The 17,471-nt window shown below is 49.9% G+C and overlaps 1 protein-coding gene across 1 annotated transcript in view; it reads left to right on the forward strand.

Moving 5' to 3' along the window:
• LOC119443465 (kinesin-like protein KIF11) overlaps nt 1-17,471 on the forward strand; it is a 62,050-nt gene that overhangs the window by 16,963 nt on the left and 27,616 nt on the right. Inside the window, exons 14-15 of the mRNA XM_049662185.1 lie at nt 2,979-3,186; nt 13,410-13,582. Of these exons, the coding sequence (XP_049518142.1) occupies nt 2,979-3,186; nt 13,410-13,582 (381 nt within the window). The remainder of the gene's footprint in view (nt 1-2,978; nt 3,187-13,409; nt 13,583-17,471) is intronic.

Here is a 17,471-nt window from a genome sequence, read left to right on the forward strand (position 1 = left end):
TCGAGTAATTCTATATTCGTTATTCGCTTCGATTCGAATTCAGGTATTCGATATTTTCGAATTATTCGGCGCTCGCAAATAGGCAGCCAAAAGCCACGGACGGCCGGTACACATCTCGGAGGCTATGCTACACATCATGGCTGCCATACATTAACCATAAATCTCGAAAGCTATACGTTTCTGCATTAGTCTGAAATGTGCGACGCAGAAGAGCAGAAACGGCGCTAGCGCACAACCGAAACGAAGCGGCGGAGTCCACATTGCCATAGTCAGCAGCGGAAATCGTATGTGAATGGCAGCAATGACGGAACGCGTCGTGCCTATTTGTGCCTTTATTGCGTTTACCGCCACGCATAACAACGCGTTGGCCGCAGGATTTCATAGTTGCCACCCATCGTTGCGTCGATAGCTGCCGCGGTTGCGGCAAAAAGTAGTTTCGTTTTGACTCAATACGCACGTCGGCCGCGTGCCTAAAAAGCTGCGTAGTGGCCATCTGTAATCGCATAGATAGCGACCGCAATTTCGTCTGCAGTTGTTGCAGCGAACGGTGGTTTCGTTCGCACTCGGTGCGTGCGTCAGCCGGGTACGGCCACGCTGGCGGCAATAACGTGCGCGTCATGCCGCCAGGTAAGTACCTTTCAGCCATGCTTTCACTTACTGACACCACAAGATCCGTGAAGTGTCTGGTAGCTAGGGGATTCAAATATTGAATCGAATAACGATATGCAGACGCATTATTAACAATCGGAACATTTGGCTCTTGAGCACAAAACCAGTTGTTGGCAGCGTGATATGATCTCGCGCGCTCTCAGAACGCGAAATCACCGTGAGCGAAAAGGGTGTGATCGGACAGCGTCCAGAAATCCCTCCATAGAACCGCGAGAGACAACGATCATTGATGTCCACAGATGTCCACACTGTGATCAATGTGCAACACTTTACCACATGGTATGGTCTTGCGCAAACACACCACAGCTAACACCCATAACACACCCCACCACACGGCAATGGGAGGCAGCGCTGTCCAGCTCCCGACTCGACGGACCAGCTCAACCTGGTCAACCGAGCGAGAAGGGCAGCTAAGGCCGCTGGACTCCTGGACTGAGGGGACCACCCACGGCAGAGCGGGGGAGCTACCTACGCTCGCGTGCTCTTCATTCTCTCTCTCTCTCTCTCTCTCGATTGATAACCCGGCGCGGAGCGGCGGAGGTCCAGTTGCCATTGGCTCCTTGATGTCACTATTGTCACTCTTGGCACCCTCGGCAAGCCGTAAAACCCCGATTCCTGCCGCTTTTGCCGCGTGCGGCATGATGCTAGCGTGGCTGTACCGCAAAGTCGCCGTTCATAATTGCGTCGATAGCAGCCGCGGTTGCCACAAACTTGTTTCGGTTTGACTCGGTGCAAAGCTGTCGAAGATAAAGAGCACCGGCTACATTGCGATGGATGTGCAATCTGTTGGCGGTCAGCTTACTGGCGAAAAAATAATCGGGATATGCGCGCGGTAGTGCAAAGCGTGTCGCAAATCATGGTGCGCGCCGCGGCCGTGCTGCGAAGGAAGTCGCGAGGCCTTGATCGCCGCTGCGAGAGCTAATCAGTCACGAGATGACGTGAAATGCAGCCTCCCCGCTGCTTTTGTGCAAAATAGCGAAAGGATTTGCTCATCCATTACACTAATAAAATCGTGCTGACGTAGTAAGCATTTGCTTATTGTTTTCTGGATACCCTGATAATTCAGACATTTTTTTCAATCCCGTGAAATTCAAATTAACTAGGTTTTACTGTAATATGTGATATATACTATTCTAACTATTCGACCAAATCACTATTCGCTTCGAACCTCAAATCCCCTATTCGCCCATCCCTAAAAATTAGGTGTAATTTTATTGAAAGGGAACGAAAGTTGCGGTAATGGAGGGAGGGAGGGGAGGCGACGTTTAGCTGCGGCACCAAATGCGTATTTATATAAAAATGTTGCGAGGCGAGAAGGTGGTAAAGACTTCGGACGCTGCTCTACGAGTGTCCTGTTCTGATCTCGTCGAAAACCTCTGAGCCGCTTCCAGAGGCACCGGCAACAGTCACCAACGCCGTGCGCATTCGGTGCGAACGCGGGCAAAACGCCGACGGCGTCGACAACAGTTCTGCACGTTGCTGCTGCTGATGCATGTGCAAGTTTATACAGCTGATAAAACTACTATCCTTACTCCATATAGCTGTCTAGCGATAGCAAATTAGTAGCAAATTTGCTGTCGCAATTGATGCTTCGCGTGAAACTGCGACATTTTTAAACACGCTTACTAAAGTTACAGCATCGGGCGACATGGTGTCAGCCTGTCTTGATGTAAAAGAAAGTTCCATTTCACTCGGGGAATTTATCAAAATCACTCGGGGAGAACCTGGAAAACTCGGGGAATCTGAAAATGTCAACTTGGGTAGACACCCTGGGTGAGGACGGCTTGCAAATAACTGCAGCAGTCGAGAAGGCGATCCCTTATTTGAAGACTCTTCATACGACAATGATCGAATACTTCGCTGCGAAGTGTGACTGATACAATGGTGTTTTTTTGTGAAACAAAATTATAGATGCTTGTTCTTATTCTTTTATTTGTTTTGCCACCTGTGGTGTAGAGAAGGGATATAAAAATCGTATTGCAGTCTGAATAGCTTTCAAGACGGCCAGTGCTTCCTTTTCGGTGGTGGTGTCTCGCGACAAGGTGCTTATCGGTATCGGTTTGCTAGGTGGTCTTTCTGGCATGGCGTATTTGCTTTTGACTTTGTAAAAATGAGGTTTGACCAGTTATATGCAGGCAGGTTCTGTGTGTAAGGATACGGCATGTTGAATGCACATGCTGATTGGGAGTGCAATCCGTCTGTCTTGCTTGCAGTCAGACTGCACAATTTTGTTGCGCTTCTACAGCTTGAACGTAATGTTTTCGTTGGGGAGACAACTATGCACCTTTCCCTTTTTTTTGTACCCCCAGTTGGCTGGCGTGGCACAGGCCACCATAAAAGACATTGACCTGCTGCAGCAAAAGCTTCAGTGCACATCTGCCATTGACCAGACGAACAAGGAACGGCAGTATGCCTTTGTGACCAGCTCAAGTGTGCTTTTTGATCAAATTGGATCCAGTGTCTCTACACAGCTTGCTTCTCAACGGGAGACGCTCACTGGCATTGGAGGCTCATTCGGTATGTACCTTTCAGCCATGCTTTCACTTACTGACACCAAAAGATCCGTGAAGTGTCTAGTAGCTAGGGGATTCAAATATTGAATCGAATAACAATATTTAGACGCATTATTAACAAGTTTCATTTCTTCAATATTTCATTGTAGCGTTCCTAGTAAACACAACTAAAGGAAACGCATAGCTTAATACTGACGGATGGTTTCCTCCATTTTATTCTAACTGAAACTGCCCTCCTCGTCCTCCTCTTCCTTCGTCCCCTTTGTTCTTCCTCTTCTTTCATGGCCTAAATGCTGCACGCTTCACCCTCCCTGGCTCTCTTTGTTCACACCTCCTGGTGTGGTACTTGAAAACATTTCCGATGGAGGCACACTCTTCTTTACCAGAGGCTCCCAGATACCATATTGTCTTCAGAATGCCGTGCTGTGATGCCGTCTTTACCACAGAAAAGGGTCCGTGAAATTTCACATCTGAAGTCCCAACACCTTTTCTTATTAGGACCTTGTCATCAACCTCTATGTGTGGCATTTCGTTGTTGCGTCTTCTGTCAGTTTCTCTTCATGCGTTGTTTGTAGATATCCTCCGCTTGCGTGCTTTTCTTTGTTTCGGTAAGTTGAAGCTTGCCAAGGATACCCAGTTCGCGATCCGCAGGAAGTGTCGGCGTGACTCCTGAGGCTGCAAAAAGTGGGCTGCACCCCAAGCCACTGGTGTATGACCGGTTATGGTGCCTCACAGCAGCCTCTAGGCAGTATTTCCACCCACCTGTAATGTAAACTTTGGGTACATCCTTATAAATTGCTTCACATCTCGGATGGCACGCTCTGCAAGGCCGTTTGCCGCGGGGTGGTAGGGCGAGCAAAATTTGATAGTTATGCCATGATCTCGAGTCCACTTCGCTAGTTTAGCACTACGGAAGGCAGGCCCATTGTCACACACTATGGTCTTCGTGTGTCTAAAACATTCGGCTTGAAGAAGAGAAATGACGCTGTGGGCGTCTTCTTTTCCTGCCTTAGCCGTAATCATTCTGGTGCATTCGTCTATGCAAAGTAGAAACGCCTGCGTTTTCCTGACACCTTCACCCGCTTTCTTTAGCTTTGCAAAATCCAAGTGAACGACTTCAAAGGGGACTCGCGAATGCTGCGGGATTATCATGACGTCTGTTGCCTGTCTGTACTTCACTTTGTTACACTTGACATGTGTGACATGTCCGTACATAGTTGCTGATCTCTTCTTTCATACTTGGCCATGTAAACCGCTTCAGTAGCTTGTTATATGTGCGCCAAAACCCATCATGCCCACCTGACTCTGGAGTATCGTGGTAAAGGTGAAGGATCTTCGGAACCATTGTCAGTGTACGTGGTACTTTCCATCGATCTCTTTCATTTCTTCTGTGCCTTCCCACAGCTTCACGTAATTTATCTGTTCTGGCTGGTGGCTTGTTTCATAGACGAGCAATCTGGACAAGGCATCTGCATCGGTGAGCAGCGGACCAGGGCGGTGCGAAACGACGAAATCAAATTGTTGCAGGTAGTTAACCCACCTTGTAATGCGTCCTCGTGGTTGTGCCATATCAAGAAGGTGTGTCAATGCCTGATTGCCAGTGAAAAGTGTGAATTTCGCTCCTTCTAGGTAAGTCCGGAAATACTGAATAGCTTTCAAGACGGCCAGTGCTTCCTTTTCGGTGGTGGTGTAGTTCACTTCCGCAGGCTTCAATGTATAGCTGTAGTATCCCACCACATGATGTCTTTGGTGGTCAGGTTCGTTTGAAAGTTTCTGATAGAGCACTGCCCCAGTTGCATAATGCGATGCATCAGTGTTCAACACAAACGGTAGCGAGAAGTCAGGAATGCGGAGAATAGGGTCGGATGATATAAGCCTTACTAGCTCACGGTAGGCACTTTCACATTCCACAGGAATGGTACGTACTTTTGCATCAATCGTGTGAGGCATGATGTTCATGTTCAAAGGGAACTGCTGCAGGATTATCATGACGTGTCTTGACCGCGTAGTCTCTTCTAAAGGCCCTAAAGTGTCCAGATAGGCCAGGAAGACACGAAGGGAGTGTATGTCGTAAGGCTTCACCAACTTAAAACTTTTGGTACAGCCGTCAAATGCCCTGCCTAGAACTACCACTTTTTCTTGGAAGAATGCACTTTTCTTGCCAACGAGAGTTTACTTTGAGATGTGCGAGGCTGAGCGCATGGAGAACTAGGGAAATGTGACTTTTGTGATCTTCTTTTGTCTTCGAGAAAACGATTATGTCGTCTATATAAACATTGCAAAAGGTGCCCAAGTATGGTTTCAGGATGTCATTCATGATCTTTTGAAACCACGCTGGGGAATTCTTCCATCCGAAAGGCAATCGATTATATTCGAACAAGTCGAATGGCGTAACAAATGCGGTGTACTTTTTGGTCTCCTCGGTCAAGGGAATCTGCCAAAAGCCTTTGCAGTGATCGATCCGTGAAAACCAGTGGCAACCACCAGTTTCATCGATAATAGCATCAATTTTTGGCATCCGGAAAGGGGACTCTCGAATGCTCCGGGATTATCATGACGTGTCTTGACTGCATAGTCTCTTATAAAGGCCCTGCCTTTGGCAGTGGCACCAAGGTAACGTCGCATGTTCTGTACTTTCTCTTCGTCGGATAGCCACCCATTATTCGCAGAAGCATACTCATAATACCATAACCAATTTTGCGGGTCTTCAGAGCCATCTTGAAAAACATCAGGTTCAACCATATCGGGCGCTCGTTTTCCTTTCCTCAGAGACTCTGCTAGTGCTGCCATAAGCTGACTTTGTTGCATCATCTGTCGCTGTTGCACTTCAAAAACTTGCAAAACGTGGCTCACCTTCTCTGTTGACATATCCTCTGTCGGAGAACCACGCCGCATGGCTGCCAAAACAAGCTCTTCTATTGTTGCCAGCTGCAGGTTCACCTTGACTGATCCTGTCTGAAAAAGTTCCTCACCGACGCTTCTTTGAGCACTGCGTCGACGAGGCCAGGGGAGCTGACGTGGCGCGGAAGACTTGATGACGGTTCATCTTGCACTTGGTAGCCAGTGAAAATAATGTGCTGCGACGAGGTCTGGTCAACGAAGAATGTAACCCACATCCTGTCGGGCTGCGCCAAATTATGTAGCGTTCCTAGTAAACACAACTAAAGGAAACACATAGCTTAATACTGACAGATGGTTTCTGCCATTTTATTCTAACTGAAACTGCCCTCCTCGACCTCCTCTTCCTTCGTCCCGTTTGTTCTTCCTCTTCTTTCATGACCTAAATGCGGCACGCTTCATTCATACCTGCCAACTTTCTACATACAGTTCACGAAACATTCGTACAATCTCAGAATGTGCCCTAATTTTTAGTGTTACGAAAAATAAAGTTAGTTGGGCCGCTTGTCAGTCTCTGACCTGCTTCAGGCAAGTTCCCTGGTAAGCAAAATTGGCAACAATAAAGTCGCTGAAAAAAGTCAATGTTACCTAAAAGAAATGTTGCTTGTCCATTTACACTTTTGCAAGTTTGCTGTTGCTTGCATGCTGCACTAAAGGTATGTCATCGTTGATTAATCAAGTGCATACAGTAAAACCTCGGTGATACGAATCTCGCGGGGTCGCGTGAAATATTCGTATCACCCGAAATTCGTATCTTCAAAACATACACAATATCAAGAAAAATGAATTTATTTTTACCAGAAAAGATTCCTAATAGGGGAATCCCATTGATACCTTCCTCGCTGCTGCGTTTTCGCGGTCCCGTCCTAAATCCCATTGACTTCCATGTATAGTTGAATTGCGATAATTCGAACTCGCAGGCGCCCAAGAATTTGTTCGAATTAAAAGATGGACTTATTTTTGAAATATTCGTGCACCATAGCACGACGTACAAACGGTGCAATTCGTGAAATATCGCGGCGCGCAAGCACATGTCGAGCTAGGGCCACGAAACTGCCTGCGCTCGCTTCGCGATAACGGCAGAAAACGAAACTTCAGGGAGCGGGCGGCGCAGGCACGGCGAGAGAGCGAGATTGTGGTTGTGAAGAGGCGACACGGCGACGGGCGTGCGCGGGGACCGTCACAGGTGTGTGAGGAATCCGCTTCCCTGCCGCCCTCCTCCCGAGGGCGGCAGGGAAGCGGCTTTGGATTCGACAACTCTGTCGCTTCGGTGGCTCCCCTCGCCCTTCCTCTCAACCACGTGTACTCTCAACACCCTCGTAGCCCCCTCACCTTCGACTGTCTCCGTGCGCGTCCGCCGCCCCGGCGCCGCTTAACCCGCTCCCTGAAGTTTCGGTTTCTGCCGTTGAAGCGAGCGTTGGCCGAACTGGGCCTCCGCCGTTGCTTCCCTCTGCGCTGCAGCCGCAGCATTGGCTGAGACGTCGGCATGTACACGTACGTGTTCCAGCGCCGCGCATAAACAGCGACCTTGGCGTGATGCCGCGGTTCTATTTTTTTTTTCCTCCGTGCGGCGTTGATAGTCGCCTAAGCTTATGCTCTCTGGCGGTGTCGGAGCAATGCCGGTCGGAGGCGCCGCCACGTGATTTGGCGCGCTGCTGAGAGCATTGTCGGTGCGCGGTGTAAGTTGCAACAAGCGACTGGCACGTCGCAGATACAACGCACCCGCGCGGGTGCGTCGTATACTGCGGGTGCGTCGTATACTGCGGGTGCGTCGTATACTGCGGGTGCGTCGTATACTGCGGGTGCGTCGTATACTGCGGGTGCGTCGTATACTACGGGTGCGTCGTATACTGCGGGTGCGTCGTATACTGCGGGTGCGTCGTATACTGCGGGTGCGTCGTATACTGCGGGTGCGTCGTATACTGCGCGTGCGTCGTATACTGCGCGTGCGTCGTATACTGCGCGTGCGTCGTATACTGCCGTATCCTGAAAGCGATCTGCGACGTGTGCATAGTGCGCGCCCGCGCGGACCTTATCATCAAAATGATCTGCGATGTTGACAAAGTGCGCCTAGTGCCAGTAGCTTCGTATGCGCTGTGCCTTCGACGTTTAGTTCGCGTTGAAGCGAGAGACAGCGCAAAGGTCAATTCGCTCGCTGCTGCTGCTGCGTTTCCGTTGCTTCACCTTTCGGGCGAAACTGCAGCTTTTCTCTCTCTCTCTTTTTTTTGCGGTCCCTTAAAAAACGTATCAACGGGACGTTTTCTTCTTGTCCAAATCGTCAACGATCGCCTTCTGAAAGGCGTACTTTCTCTGGTGTATAAGTGCGCGCACGTGATCTTGGGAATGTTTTCGCACGCTACTGAACGCCAGAGCAAGTCGAGTGCAGGGAGCGTTTTGGCCGTCGGGGCTGCACCGCGGTCGTCGTTGCAGCATTGGTCCTCGTCTAATTTCTCGCTAAGCATCGGCTAGGCTGTGATGTGGTCCGGTCCGCTCGACGTGGGGACCAATGAGAGATTGCGCAGCCGCGTGACGTAGTCGGTTGCTTGGCGACTATGGATCCCGCCCAGATCCTGCTGTGCCGGCTTGTCTGTGCCGGTGGCCCCGCAGGCTCGGCCGCCGCCGCTGTTGCTCACGCGTTCGTATGATCCGTAGCGGCGCGGCATCACGTTCGGAACAGCCGATTTTTTTCGTATTGTGAGCAATGTATTTCGGCCGGGGAATGTTACGAATTCGTATCACACCGAAATTCGTACCAGCCGGGTTTGTATCACTGAGGTTTTACTGTATTAAGCCACAGAAATGTTGTATATGGTATTTGTCCCTTTTGGCGAGGTATCTGCAGGTTGTTCACAGGTTGCCAGGTATGTTGCAGCCAATAAAAATTGGGCTAATAAGCAGTTACAGTAAAAGCTTGTTCGTTTGACTTTTGTTAGTTCCGAAAACTGGCAGGTCATACCAACCTATGCATTATTATACAGCATCAAATGCCCGTTAGCTTGAAAGCATTTGGCCCCGCTGCAATTGCCGTGAGTGCATTTGTCATCAAGAGACACACTCAGCGCAGGTAGTTCCACAAAAGTAATGACAGATGATTGAGGCAAAAGATGCGTTGGCACCCAACCAAAGTGAAGTGCTGGTCTACAGTTGCTTAGAAAATAAGCCACGAGAACACAGCATTTTTTTCTTTTCCCTGTGTTATGCTCCTCGTGCTTGCATGGCTCCTACAGCATAATGTGTAGCAAGCTTACTGATGTTGAAATACTGCATTTGCATTATAATATTTGGGTTGTAAAGGTTGTGGAGGGTGCCTTTGATGACTTGAAAAGACTAATCCTGAAGGTTGTTTAGAATAGCACCTTTCAGCATAGTACTATGCAAGCATTGTCATAATGCTCAACAGGAGCACGATAGGCTGTATTCAAGGGCCAGATGAATGTGCAGCAGGCACGTTTGTACAGTGAGGCTGCGTGGACGGTCACTGATGTAATGGATCAGCCCATTAGAGGAGGGGCATTTTACTCTGGCTGCAACTGCGTATGTGGCGGCGGCCATATGTTGAGAGTGATCTGCGTTGGGGGAACAGTCTAGGTGCGTCGGCGGCTCAAAGCTTTGTGCGTGCTGCGTGTTCTCGGCGCTTGGTTTGCATTGAAGCGATAGACCGCACGAAGGTCCCTTCGCTTGCTGCTGCTGTCGTATGTCCCCACTCCAGTTCTTGGACAGAATGTCCGCACTCATCGAGCGTGATGTGTCATGTTTGCTGTGCGCACTGATACCATGCTTGTTACTTTAGTTAGCAAGCGAACGTTTACAAGTTAATATGGCCAATAAGAATACTATCCTTGCTTCATATGGCTCTCTGGTAATTTGGAACGCAATCGATGCTTTGCCTTTCGGGCAAAATTGCGACTTTTTTGTAATAAAAATGAAAAACTGGGCAAGTTGGAACAGGTTTATAATTTCCGTGCGAAAGGACGGAGCCACGAGCTCTTGTCGTCCCTTCTAGCCTTGTCTATGTGCTTTTGCTCTGTAAACCATGAAAACTTTCTTGTATATAAGAGATCCAGTTGTAGCTTAGCTGAGTCATTGTTGCAATTGACACAACTCGGTGTGTGTGGAGCTATCTCTTAGCATTCCTTTGCTCTAGTATGCACCTTTACCAGGTGTACCGCGAAATGTGTTTGAAATTCTGGGGAATGCAGGGCATGTAGACAATGACATTTCTAATTTTGTTTGTTTTGGATTCCTAAGCATATAAGAAGCTTCTCACAAGTTTGGTTATTACCTGCTGATAGAAAAGAATGGTTTCTTTTTTTACCTGATCGTGGTACGCGTTTCTTGATGAAAGTGCCTACGAATGCCATTTTCAAAATGTGGCTCTAGAGTGGGAGAGGAGCTAACGTGGAGTGAATTCATTCGTTAGATAGTTCTACTTGTTAGGCGTTCTGTTGAGAATATTGAAAGAATGAGCAAAAAATAATGAAAATGAAAGAAAGGCACATTTTTGACCACTGCAAGTATGAATTGCCTGCAAAACCAAAGCTGAAGCTTGGATTGGTGAAAATGCAACTCAAGGTATTCTGATTTTCTTGCTCGCGGGGTGTTTGTGTGCAGTCCTGTTTTTGCTATCACTGGTGCTGGTCATCTTCCGATTCCTCTGGATTTTGCTGCTACTTCACTGGGTTTGGCAGGTGGTCAACGATGTGGTGGACTGTGCCCGCCACTAAGACTTGACGTGGAAAAGCTTTAGGACACAAAAACACACTGTGAAACAGAAGTAATTGTTACTGAGCAGCGTAGAGTTGGAGAGGGCCTAACCTATGCTGCAGGGGCATTCGATTGAGTGCTGTAGCCTGGAGAATGACGTGTTTTGAAATCTTCAAATTCCTTTTTCTCAGTTCTTCTTGGCCAACTTGCATTTTAAGGGAAAACTACTATTTCGAAGCTGCAATAGTCTGATAATTGCTGAGAAGCATGACTGTCGATGTAAATATTTCTGGATCACGGTAACAACAACAAAACAAATTTAGTTTTCAAATGATGCGGTTTCTACAGCAAAAGGCATAAAATTCCAAGTGGTTGCACCAGTCATGCACTTCAGGTTACCCGCCCACCATCGCGCACTACTACTTTTGCTGCCTTATTCTTGTTCGAGCAGCTACAGACTGGAACGGCTTGCCCTGGGACATCGTCACCATTGCTTCATCTACTTTTCAATACTGTATTAGTGTACAGAAACATTTTTCACTGCTTGTTTGTTAATATAAATTCCCACCCCTTATGTAATGCCCCCCCCCCCCCCCCCTGAACTGCAATCTTTTATCATTTCAATTTTTCATGTGATAGTTGTCATATGGTGACAAATTCAAATGTCCAATGGTACATGTATAACTTATTTTAAATTTGTGCTAGGGGTAATGGAATTTACATGTTCGAATGACAAGAGAAAGCATCCCGCCACGTTTTGTTAAATTGGCATGTCACTTCAAAAGTTGATCTTTTAGCCCCAATTCCCCCCTTAAAAATAGGTAGGATGAGATTCTTATATGCTTCTGTGGTTGCTGCTATCCAGAGGAAATTATTTATTTGTCAACAACTTGGTGTAGTCATTAGACAAGTTAATATGCAATTCAGACGAACATTTAACCAAAAGAACTATGCGACTGGGTCCAAATGAAAAACTTTGAGCGCGTCATCCGAGAAGCTAGTAACTCTTTCCAAAATTGCAAGCTTGGCGGTGCTAATTTTTACGATGTAATAAAATCCAGCCAATTTTGCACACAGAAATGAAACTGAAGAACAACACTGTTGGCCTTTAATAGATGCCCATGAGCGACTTCACTGCTTGCGCCTTGTCTCGGTGACTATAAAGGCACGGGAAATTGGCGAGGAAATTGAAACATAAGCAGTTCCAAGCATGGAAATCAAAATGGAAGCTCTACCCCAATGACCATGTTAAATTGCCCAAAGTAACCCGCCGTGGTTGCTCAGTGGCTATGGTGTTGGGCTGCTGAGCACGAGGTCGCGGGATCGAATCCCGGCCACGGCGGCCGCATTTTGATGAGGGCGAAATGCGAAAACACCCGTGTACTTAGATTTAGGTGCACGTTAAAGAACCCCAGGTCGTCTAAATTTCCGGAGTCCCCCACTACGGCGTGCCTCATAATCAGATCGTGGTTTTGGCACGTAAAACCCCATAATTTAATTTAAATTGCCCAAAGTATAGATGTAATAATTTTGGGTAGTGATGGGGAGGCTGGGTTTGTTGTCAGAGTGGGCATCACCTTTATTTTAATTTTGCAGCGTAAGCTGTTATGGGCTCATTTCAATAGCCGTTTCGGTTCGCGATGATGCCGCCGGTGTACGCCGCCATAACCGCTATCGCTGGAAATGCGAAAAAAAGTACCAGATTCCTGCCAGGATCGAACCAGCGCCTGCTGCATAGGAGCCAGATACTCCAGCACTGAGCCACGTAAGCGCTAGCTATCGGGCAGCGGAAAAATGTCCTATAAGGTGAGCGCGCAGGGGCAGACGACCCGAGCCTCCGCCAGTATGGTGGTGCCATCTAGGTAAGGCGCCTGCAAACTTCGTGTGCGCAGGCGAGATGCGATTCAGATGAGGCGTGCAATGAACGCGATCCCGAGCTGCCCTGGCTGCCGAGCCTCCACCATTATGGTGGTGCCATCTAGTTAAGGTGTCTGCAAACGCAGCGTGCGCGACATTTAAGTTGCAGTTGTAAGGCTTGATCTGGCTTGGCAGACTGCTGTGCAGAGAGCATTACAAGCCGCAGCTCGGCGTCGACACTGGGCGGACAGTTCAGATCGTTCTTGTCAGAACGAGGCGAACAGACTGCCGCGAAGACCCTGTTGTGCGTGGTGCCCAAATTGGAGCTACTCTTGAGCCGCTCCACCAGCTTACGCTGTGACTGTGCTGCACAGGCCTTACAGGGATGTAAGAAACAGTTGATTAATCATTGGAACTCTGTGTTGACTCTGCAACACCAGTAATTTTTGCTGACATTACATTTGCATGCGAGCCTGCTAAAGGCTTTCTCCTTTTGCGACACTGTCCTCTCTCTCTCCAGACCAGCAACCAAACAAGGCTGCAAGAGCTGTGCCAATCTCTTGTTGTGGACTTTTTTTTTATTGAATCTACGGGCTTTCTCTCGTGCACTTGGAATAACATTTGGCCAAGACAATGCCCACCAAGTGATGCATTTTATAACCATTTTTTTCCCAACCTGCTGGTACATTTGCTTTCATTAGGAGCAATCAGCATTTATATGTTTCTGGTTAAAGGCAGTTTAATTATTTCTGCTCTTTCTTTTGACAGCCTCTCTAAGCAGCCTCATTCAGGCACATCAAGCTGCTGTTGCTGCATACACGTTGGAAGCCAGGAAGTTTGCTGATGAGAGCGCACAAGCCAATTCCTCCATCGTCTCATCACTGCTGTCCGCCGTGATGGCTTCCCAGGAGCAGCAGGCAGATCAGATGGCAGCTGCCTTGGTAAGCAGCATGGTTTTACTATATAATGGCTTGGTGGCAGGACCCATGTCTGTCTTGTTTTGAAAGCATTGTAATAATGCTGGTTGCCTTACAATAAGAGCATGCGTTTGGTTTTGCTGGCTTGCACCCAGACCGGAATTCTGTGCTTTGTGATGATGTTGTGGGCGCAGGTCAGCCAGACGCACAAGAAGGCAACCAGAGACACAAAGAGACGTATTTATGACACGAACGGCACATGGGACGAATACGGGAACACAAACTATACAGATAAGCTGGATAAGTGTCACGTGCGAGCACTCACAATTCTAAACAGGAGTCCGGCCTCGTGGCGACGGCTCGGCGGACTTGGCTCTGACGGCGGTGGGTATACGGGCAGCGGTTGACGTTCAGGGTGGCGCCAGGACGCAGCCCGGTTCAGGAGCGTTAGCTCTGGGTCATAGCCCGAGCTCGGCACCGTAGCGGTGGGATGAGAGCTGGGGCGAAGCCCAGCACAGCAGTGGGTGAAAGCCGGGGCGGCGCCCGGTTCGGAGAACAGGACCAGGGCTCTGGGTCGTTGCCCGAGCCTGGAAGCACGGCAGCGGTCGTGCGAGCGGGGACGAGGCCCAGCCGCGTCGATGGTAGAAGCCGGGGCGACGCCCGGTTTGTTGGACAGGACCAGGGGGCTCTGGGTCGTGGCCCGAGCCCGGCAGCACGGCAGCGGTCGTGCGAGCGGGGACGAGGCCCAGCTCAACAGGACCCGCGACGATGGTAGAAGCCGGGGCGGCGCCCGGTTCGCAGTGCAGGACCGGAATGCCGGGACGTGGGCCGGCGTTCGGTCCGCTCCATCTCGCTGCACTGCCCGTTCTGTCAGCCTGGCTGCCCCGTCGTTCCAGATGGTCTCTCCCGGCACGCGCACCGACCACGCGCACCAGCGACGCTCACTCCCGTGCTTTTCGGCCCCGCACGACGAACACAAGCACAGAAAAGCCCGCGCATTTCAACTCTTGGCCCCGCACACCGAGCACAAACATTAAATTGACGTCCTCCTACCACACTTCCCCCCTGTTCAAGAACGACGCGGCAGTGAGGTAGGACGCGTCGAGTAAACACATGTAACGCAAAACACTGAGTGCCGCAATCGTCATGCGAGGTGTACAGCACAGTCTTCGGTTTACCAAGCAGTACCTCCCTTGACGGTCTTTCTAGTGGTCAGGTCATGTCGCTGGCATTTTGTCTGACGATGGCGACGACGATGCCGATTTACGACGGTGCTGACGACGTCGATGTTCACGCGGGAGGAAGGTTTTTCGGTAACAGGTGCATTGCCAAGTGGGCCACGGTCGACTAGATGTCGAGGTACAATCCGCTGAGAAGCGTCGCAGGTCTTCACATACCTCTTGGTGTCGGACTGCACTCCTGGCCAGTAAAATTCAGTGAGAATGTGGTCAGTCGTCCGAGTTAGACCTTGGTGTTCTGCGAGGCTTCCCTCATGTGCGAGTTTGAGTACCGTGTGCCTCAGCTGTCTAGGAACGACCAGCTGTTTCAATTCCTTTCCCGATAATAGTTTGCGTCTCCGGTATAAGATACCATCAGATAGAAAGTAGCAGGTTTCACTGTTATTTACGACCATGGTGTTACCCACACTTTCGTAACAATGCCGTAGCGAGGCGTCATTCGTTTGGAATTCCTCGAGGGTCGCCTTATCTATAGTTGTAGCGGCGGCTTTTAGTACCGGTAGGCTGGAGGTGGGCTGTATGCCTTGTGCCATTGCAGCTATTTCCTTGGGGAGTTCCTCTGCGTCATCTTTGGACATTCGTAGATACTTTCCAATATTTCGCGAACAACGCTGGGCGTCTGTAGTCATGGTGGGTATCGACAAACTGGCAGGGTTGTTCGTGCTTGCCACAGTGTTATCTACATGGCTAGCTTTATGTTGCGGTCGGGACTTCAGTAAGACTCCCTGCTCTGCAGGACGGACACCTTTAACGTTCCCGAGGACCACATCATAAAGGGGGTTCTGCATGCATTTAGCCCGCAGGATGCCCGTGAAGAAAGGCGTGTCTATGAAGACGTCTGCCTCTGGCAAATAATGTACAGTCCCGTCTAACATAAATACTGGGCTTTTTGTTCCTGTCAATCCCTCCTTCGGAACGAGTCCTTGCCGCACAATTACAGTATTGCAGCCTGTATCTCTGAGCACAGTTACGGCCTTACCCTCGAGACATCCTTTGGCCACTGGCAAAGCCTCTTCATCATATGCCCATGTCGTATTCACCACTGGAATGGTTTCTCCGCTTTGGAGAACGACGTATCGCTCTCCTGGCATCCCGGTCTCGTTCGCTTCTCCGGTTGACAGCACACATGACGCTTGTCGCCTTTCTTGCGTCTCTCCTGTCTCGCCTGGAGAACCAGTCTTGCCACTCGACCAGCCAGTTGCTGACGGGCTATTTCTCGTCCGTGACCAGCACTCAGATGCCCGATGACCTGTCTTGTTGCACAAGAAGCATTGAGGGTGGCCTCTTGGTGGTCTCTTAGTGGACTCTGTCTGGCGACTTATCTCTCCATTGTCCTCACATAACTTGTCATTGGCCAAACTGGAAAGATCCTGGGCCTCTAAGAAGCAATCAGCGTTTTGTGCCATCATGCTCAGTTTCTTGCAGTTTCTTTCCTTCAAAAATATCCGCAGTGCCGGCGAACATCCCTTCATGAACTGCTCTGCAATGATTAGGTCGCGTAGAGCATCGTACGTCTTCTCGACCTTCGCCATTTCCATCCAGCGGTCGAAATGACCCGCTAGGCGAGAAGCATACTGGAGCCCCGTCTCCTTCTCTTCTGGTCTTGCTTTGCGAAATTTCTCGCGGTAACCTTCGGCGGTATACCGGAATCGCAGCAACAGCGTAGCCTTCAGCTGATCATAGTCTGAGGCGGACGCGGAATCAAGCCGACTAATCGCAGCCAAAGCTTCCCCTGTCAGGCACAAACTGAGCGATAGGGCCCATTTACTTCGAGGCCACTCTTGAGACGCTGCGACGCGCTCAAAACGTTGCAGATAGGCGTCGAGATCATCTCGCGCTTCATTAAATGGGGGCAATAACTTGTGTGGACTACAGCCATCCATCATAGCTGGTACAGCCGCGTCGCCGCTCACCGGTAGCGCGTTAGAACTGGCTGCCTGTTCTTGAAGCTTGAGCTTCAGCTGCAACACGCGTTCCTCGGCTTGTAGCCGTTTTTCTTCTAGCTCGATGTTCGCGCGCTGATCGTCACGAGCTTGGGCGCGAAGGTCCCTCTCTGTCGCACGTTCCGCGTCAACCCATTCGCGAAGAGCGGCGCCAGCTAAGCCCATGTCCTTGTCGATCGGGTACAGTCTCTCAATATCCATGGTCTCCCTTCGTGCGTCTAGCTGTCGGCAAGATGTTAAAGCCGATCCTGGCAGGCTCGCCAAAATTGTGATGATGATGTTGTGGGCGCAGGTCAGCCAGACGCACAAGAAGGCAACCAGAGACACAAAGAGACGTATTTATGACACGAACGGCACATGGGACGAATACGGGAACACGAACTATACAGATAAGCTGGATAAGTGTCACGCGTGAGCACTCACAATTCTAAACAGGAGTCCGGCCTCGTGGCGACGGCTCGGCGGACTTGGCTCTGACGGCGGTGGGTATACGGGCAGCGGTTGACGTTCAGGGTGGCACCAGGACGTAGCCCGGTTCAGGAGCGTTAGCTCTGGGTCATAGCCCGAGCTCGGCACCGTAGCGGTGGGATGAGAGCCGGGGCGAAGCCCAGCACAGCAGTGGGTGAAAGCCGGGGCGGTGCCCGGTTCGGAGAACAGGACCAGGGCTCTAGGTCGTAGCCTGAGCCTGGAAGCACGGCAGCGGTCGTGCGAGCGGGGACGAGGCCCAGCTCC

The sequence above is a fragment of the Dermacentor silvarum genome, chromosome 1, assembly GCF_013339745.2.
Source record: "Dermacentor silvarum isolate Dsil-2018 chromosome 1, BIME_Dsil_1.4, whole genome shotgun sequence".
NCBI lineage: Eukaryota > Metazoa > Arthropoda > Arachnida > Ixodida > Ixodidae > Dermacentor > Dermacentor silvarum.